This window comes from Limanda limanda, chromosome 19, assembly GCF_963576545.1.
Source record: "Limanda limanda chromosome 19, fLimLim1.1, whole genome shotgun sequence".
Lineage (NCBI taxonomy): Eukaryota > Metazoa > Chordata > Actinopteri > Pleuronectiformes > Pleuronectidae > Limanda > Limanda limanda.
In genome coordinates this window covers 22047697-22054899 of record NC_083654.1, presented here as the reverse complement: position 1 = coordinate 22054899, position 7203 = coordinate 22047697, and the positions used below count along the sequence as shown (strand labels likewise).

The 7203-nt window shown below is 46.3% G+C and overlaps 1 protein-coding gene across 4 annotated transcripts in view; it reads left to right on the top strand.

The window, feature by feature from the left end:
- Positions 1-3421: 3421 nt before the first annotated feature.
- LOC133025565 (chromodomain-helicase-DNA-binding protein 4-like) overlaps positions 3422-7203 on the top strand; it is a 29778-nt gene continuing 25996 nt past the window's right edge. For all 4 annotated transcript variants that reach the window (XM_061092261.1, XM_061092259.1, XM_061092260.1 and 1 more), the window contains exons 1-2: positions 3422-3626; positions 4032-4187. In XM_061092261.1, the coding sequence (XP_060948244.1) occupies positions 4127-4187 (61 nt within the window). In that variant the 5' untranslated portion in view covers positions 3422-3626; positions 4032-4126. The remainder of the gene's footprint in view (positions 3627-4031; positions 4188-7203) is intronic.

Genomic DNA, 7203 nt, shown 5'->3' with positions numbered 1-7203 from the left:
TGACCTCCATCACCCCACAGCCATCTTGCTTTTGTGAAACCAGAAGTAACCATATGGGGGTGTGGGGGGTGAGGGGGGTGGGGGGGCTACACCTGCCCCCATTGAGAAGCTGCAGCTCATCCCAGCTGAACTCTGGGTGTTTTCCTGAGATGTTCCAGAGGAGCATGTGTGTGAGAACACAAATGTTTTTCAGATTTTCCTGAAGCCCCAAAAACTCTGGAGAGGGTCCGGAGCAGCAGAGATGTTAGTGTCTTCACACACATGCTCCTCCACGCATCTCAAGCTTCTCCCGAGCTCCTTGCAGCGACTCGGTGTCCTGTAGGTAAGAACTTCGAACCAGCATCTGAGCCACAGCTCCACGGACCCGCGGAAGCAGAGACTTCACACAAGGCCTGGACGAACCGCACAGCAACTTTCTCCCGTTCCAAGGACTGGTAACATACTGGGCTTAATAATGAGACTAGAACTAAGCAAGACTGTTATTGTAGTTACAAGCTAAATGAAAGTTAATGTGAGTTACGCTCTACGCCTGCCATGTTTTGATACTTTACTATGTCCATAATAAATGTTTTCTTTTAAACTTGTCTTATTTATTTTTTTTTTTTTTACTCAGATCACTACTATGCACAATAATATTCAACACTTTACATCTATATTTATATCATGGTCACTTATAATGGTTACATTGCAATATTTATATTTTCCTTTATGCTATCTTGTAGTATTATTTATATTATGGTCACTTACTTTTTAATTATTTTTTTCTGTATCATGGTCACTACTGTTGCAATATTACTTATAATACTTTTGTTTTCATTACAATAACACTTCATCATTCCACTTTCTCCCCAGTACCTGCTCTTGCACAGTGTCTGTTTTGCAGGTTGTTTTTGTTTTCTGTATATTTTTACTCTCATTATGTGTAGTTTAGTAGTCTATATATTTTGATCTTTCTTTTTTATTGTTGCTTCGGCACTGTTATTTAAATTCTGTTTTTCTCTTTTTTGCTGTAACAAGTGAATTTCCCCGTTGTGTGGATAAATAAAGAAATCTAATCTATTCTAATCTAATTAATGTTGCATAAGTGAAGTTTGCCAACTGTTACACTGTCAAGAACTCTATAAACCTTCACTGTTCATTATATAATCTTTAATAGTAAATATTAAGATTTCTAAGTGAACTAGATCTAAATGAGACTGATCTTAATCAATAAATTGGCTATCGTTTCCCTTCTGTGAAGGGTGGTGCCCCGCGAGAACTACAACAAACTAAAGTTATGATTTAATATGAATATTTTAAATATTAATGTTTTATATTTTATTTTGATAACCAAATTTATTGAACGCCTAAAGGCACACCAGCTCATGGTATCACTCCTAACCATTATTGCACAACATTAGCAACAACGTTCAGAAACAAGACCGGGGAACCGCTGCGCTAAGAAACGATGACATCAGCATTTTGACCCGCTGGTGTCACTTGATTTTATTTAGTTGGCATCGTTCACCGTGTGTGAGGGAAGGGGGAGGAGCTAAAGAATAGACGTAAACAACACACGTGGACTTCTTCTACGCACATTGAGGTAGGCTTCTCTGAGCTCGATGTCCGTTGCGCCACTTCCTGTTTGGCGGTGAATTGTCTTCAGCACGTTAAGTTGTCGGAGAAGCAAAAATCAAAAAGAGTCCGTGGGATCCGCACGCCACGGACACGAAGAAGCATCCTGGAGCCTTTATACGTCATGTCCCGCCTCCTGCTGCACTACAGGCTCCGCCCCTGCTGCTCTACAGGCTCCGCCCCTCCCCTGGATGTGCCCACATGTTCCTGTTGGTGTGAGCGGGTCGGACCCGACAACCTGCTGCTGCTTCACAAACACTCAGGACAGGAAACGTTCTGGACGTTAACCGGAGTTCACGTCTGATAAACATCAACAGACTTCTGTGGAAACTGACTTCTTACGAGTCGCCCCCTGCTGGTCAGTCAAGAGAACACAGGTTGCATGCGTTTTCACATTGGCTTCACTTCAGGACCCGGAGTAGAATTTGTATTTTTAGACTCTACAATCAAAACTCCTCAGGATCAACTTTAACCGATACTAAAACAATTGTGAGTTTGTGTGCACGTGTGTTATGAATAAAGCAGCTTCTGTTTTTTTGGGGGGTGGGGGTGCAGCCGCGGAAAAACTTCACCCTGCGGCACAACAACAACAACAACAAATACAACAACAACGCACAACTCCCCATGAGTCTCCACAGGCCGGGACAAACAGGTCAGCTGACGTGAAGGTCGACGTGTGTTTCCTGTGTGGCGAGGCGTTTCCCGTGTGGCGAGGTGTCACTCAGAAGCTCCTCCTCCACGGCTAGCGTCACTCAGAAGCTCCTCTTCCACGGCGAGCCCCAGCAGCTCTGCGCCTCGCTCCCAGTTCCACACACTGCTCACAGTCGATGGTGGGAACAAACTGTCTGGGACCCAGACGCTTTTCCCACCATTGACTGCAATGCATTTCCAAGCCGAGTGTGTGTCTGTGTGTGTGTGTGTGTGTGTGTCTGTGTGTGTCTGTGTGTGTGTGTGTGTGTGTGCAGACAGCTTAACTCAGCTGTTGGCCGGCCTCTCTCACTTCTGGGCTCTGCTCTGAGTTCCGAGGGCTGTGACTGCAGTTTGACCCCTGACCCCTGGGCCCTGGCCGCCGGCCGGACGCTTCCACCCGGCTCGTACGACTCCTGGCCTCGGACCCTGAACCCCCCCCCCAGCCCCCCCCAGCCTGAGTCACGTATGTGAAGGAGTTCCACCGGTGATGGCTCGTGATGCTGGTTTGAGGGGGGGGGGGGTTATGGCCGGGTCGGTGCCCCCCCCTCGCCGTGGCGCCCAGCAGCATCCCGTGCACGCCGCCCGGCCGCCGGCCCTCCGCCTCATGTACTGTACAGAGCGTGCGCACACATGCAAACATGCACACTCAAGTTAAGCAGTCATGTGACACACACACACACACAACCACACACACACACACACACACACAGACACACACACACACAGTTGCCATGTGACGGCTTTTCCTTTCTCCCCCCCCCTCCCTCCCCCCCCTCCTTTCTCCTATCTCTCTTTTTGGAGTTATGCTTATTGTGGGATGTCAGTGACTGCACTCATTACTATTATGGGATGCCGCACGGGGGTGGGAGGGGAGGGCGTCTCCATGGTTACCCCGGTTGCTAAGGGAGGGGGTGGAGGTGTATATGCGTGTGCATGTGCGTGAGGGGGGGGGGGGCGTGCACGAAGGAATGGGGAAGAGACTGTAGGAGAGGGAGGGAGGGGTGGGGGGGGGGAGTGGACTATTATGGTCTGTGCGTTGCAAGGTAACTATGCAGAGTGGGGGAGGGGTGTGTGTGTGCAGGGGGATATTATGGGATGCCTGCCCCCTGATCTCTTTGTGTGTGTGTGCGCGCGCGCCGGGTGTGTGTCAGTGTGCGAGGCAGCGAGAGGAGACGCGTCGTGCACACGCTCCACGGACACACAACACACAACGCTCCACGGACACACAACCATCCGAATCTGAACCCAGCTTCTGCGGTTCCGTCCCAGCGGAGAAGAACCGGAGCGGGACCCGAACTGTGGCGGGACTTCTGCAGCAACTTGTGAGTAGCTCGGGTTCGGGTGTGTGGGTCCGGGGTTCTGGTTCACAGGAGCCGGGCTGGGTCACTCCGGCTCCCGGGCACTGGTGCGGGTTCCTCCCGGGTGTGGACCGGTCCCTCCCGGGTGTGGACCGGGCTGTTAGCTCGCATGCTAGCGGGAACCAGCGCTCCATGTCAGCCGGAGATGGAGTGAGGAGCCCGGGTTCGCTGCCCGGCTCCCCGGAGGCAGCTCGCCTCCCTCGCCCGGGAGAGGAGCCCATGTGCCGCGGCTCCGGGTTCGAGATGTTGTGTGTTTTTGTTCTAATGCTAATTGTTCACTTCCGTTCTCTTTCCTCCTCTTCTTCTTCTTCTCCTCCCGCCGGCCCGCCGCCCTCCCCTCGCGGCTCTCCTCTCCCCGGGACCCGGCAGACTCCGGCCGGGCAGCACTCTGGATTACACGGCAGAACTTTATCCAGTTAGCTAAAGTGCTAGCTAACTAAGTGGAAAGTTTGGTGCTGGTCGCGATGTCTGGAAGCGAGGAGGAGCGGGATGAGTACGGAGCCCCGGAGGAGCGCACCCCGCACGGTAGGACCTGCCTCGCTTGTTAGCACTAATTGCTAATGTCCATGCTAGCCTGAGCAGATGTTTCTGACGTTCATATCAGTCATGTTTCATTAGCACGCCGGCTAACTACTAGCATCTCATGCTAACTACCGGTTAGCTCCCGGCTACATTAGGCTAACTCGCTGCTTCCGCGGCCGCGCTCCGGTCGACCCTCCCCCGGGGGAAATGACTCGATATTACCCGCTAACCGCGCAGCGACCCCCGGGGTGGATGCCAGGGGGGAAAGCGGGGGAAGTCACGCCGACCAGCCGGCATGTTTCCCGGGCCTAACCCTAACCCCGCTACCGGTGTTTGTCTCTACGTGTCGATGACAAGATGGAGGCAGCCAGTTAGCTCGATGCTGGCGGATGACGCTGCCCGGTTCCCCTCCTCATGGCCGGCGGAGCAGCGCGACCGCACCGGGGCAGAAAGTGAGAAAAGACCCGGGAGCAGTTTAAACACGAATCACACTTTTATCAACACACAATAACACAAAAACACCGAGTTAGCTTCTTTATCCCGCCGCTGCTAAAGTTAGCTTTGTTTATACTTTGTATTATGTGCACGGGCACGCGCACACGCACGGTGGAAGCGTTGAGAACAAATAGTCCTGAAGGTCCCAGTGGAACCAGGAAAACACACGTTTCACCCACAAAACAACACAAATCCGTCTCTAATGCGACATGTGAGGCTGAAGCGATGTCAACACAACGAGGGACTCGATCCAACACAACACATCTATCACCATATGTTCTTTGTTTTCACTCAAACAGGCGATTTAATCAGTATTCAGAGGTCATGTTCTCATATTGATTCTGCAGCTCCACACACATCCAGTCCAGAGGAGAAACGTGTTGTTGAACATGTGATCTATTGTTTCCTCAGAGGATGCGTATTGTCATTTTGGAGCAAAGGAAAACAGTAATTATGACGATTTGGAAACAAACATTTCATTAAATCAACTCAAGAGATTGAAACACTGATACAAATATTCACCATCGATGTTATTAGATTTAATTACAATTTAATCCGTAGAACTGCACCTGATGATTATTAATTTGATTCATTGAATTAGACCCGTTTGTAAATCTCCTGTTTACCCTGAGAAATATCTGTCATAAATACTCATAATACAAGTTATTGTGAATTACTATAAATCAGCTTTTGCCCATAAACATGCGTGTCCTCCACTTTACATCTGGAGAAGTTGTGTATGTATAGAAGTCTGACTTGTTTCCTCAGAGGATGTTTATTGTCATTTTGGAGCAAAGGAAACAGTAAAACCTTAATTATGACGATTTGGAAACAAACATTTCATTAAATCAACACAATAGATTGAAACAAAGATACAAATATTCACCATCAATAAACAAATTGACTAATAAATCCGTGGTGATCGATGTAATTAGATTTAATTACAGTTTAATCCGTAGAACTGCACCTGATGATTCTTAATTATTAACTTGATTCATTGAATTAGACTCGTTTGTAAATCTCCTGTTTACCCTGAGAAACATCTGTCACAAATACTCATAATACACTTTTTACATACATTTTTGTGAAATACTATAAATCAGCTTTTGCCCATAAACATGCGTGTCCTCCACTTAACATCTAGAGAAGTTGTGTATCTATAGAAGTCTGACTTGTTTCCTCAGAGGATGTTTATTGTCATTTTGGAGCAAAGGAAAACAGTAAAACCGTAATCATGACAAAACAAATATTTCATTAATTCGACTCAAGAGATTGTAACACTGATACAAATATTAACCGTCAATAAACAAATTGACTAATAAATCCGTGGTGATCGATGTTATTAGATTTAATTACAATTTAATCCGTAGAACTGCACCTGATGATTCTTAATTATTTACTTGATTCATTGAATTAGACTAGTTTGTAAATCTCCTGTTTACCCTGAGAAATACCTGTCACAAATACTCATAATACAAGTTTTTGTCAATTACTATAAATCAGCTTTTGCCCATAAACATGCGTGTGCTCCACTTTACATCAAGAGAAGTTGTGTATGTATAGAAGTCTGACTTGTTTCCTCAGAGGATGTTTATTGTCATTTTGGAGCAAAGGAAAACAGTAAAACCGTAATTATGACGAAACAAATATTTCATTAATTCAACTCAAGAGATTGTAACACTGATACAAATATTCACCATCAATAAACAAATTGATTAATAAATCCTTGGTGATCGATGTTATTAGATTTATTAAACAGGCACTGATGTGTGAGCAGCTCTTCATAGCTTGTTGTAGTTCACAGAACAATTTAATCTGTAGAACTGCACCTGATGATTCTTAATTATTTACTTGATTCACTGAATTAGACTCGTTTGTAAATCTCCTGTTTACCCTGAGAAATATCTGTCACAAATACTCATAATACAAGTTTTTGTCAATTACTATAAATCAGCTTTTGCCCATAAACATGCGTGTGCTCCACTTTACATCAAGAGAAGTTGTGTATGTATAGAAGTCTGACATTTACATCTTAAACAGAGACTCCTCCTCAAGAGTCTGGATGTGGCCCCGATATATTTTCGGTACAATACTTTATTCTCATAAATGAAAAAAGCGTTAACGTTGTTTACAGGAAAACTGGTTGAGCTTTGGATTTCCTTTAAAATACTTGTTTTTCTTTCACTTTCGTTTACAGTTATTCCCCCACCCACGTCCACACGGCTCGTTCTCCTTTAAACGACCTGGAAAGCTCATCACATTAAGGGTCTTTGTGACCAGGTGCATCTTAATGGCAGCCGGCCATTAACTTTTCACCATATTCAATTAGTTTAATAGATTGAGCGCCGCACACGACTTCTCTCTGAGCCGATGGCCAGACTCTGAGATCAAATATTCACTTCTAAGATTCAAGAGATTCCAATTACACTTCTAACCACGAGAATAAATCCTTTGCATTAACAACCACCTGGAGTTGATCTGCTGGTTGTTGGGTTCTCCTGCTGGTTTCCATCTCAACCATGGA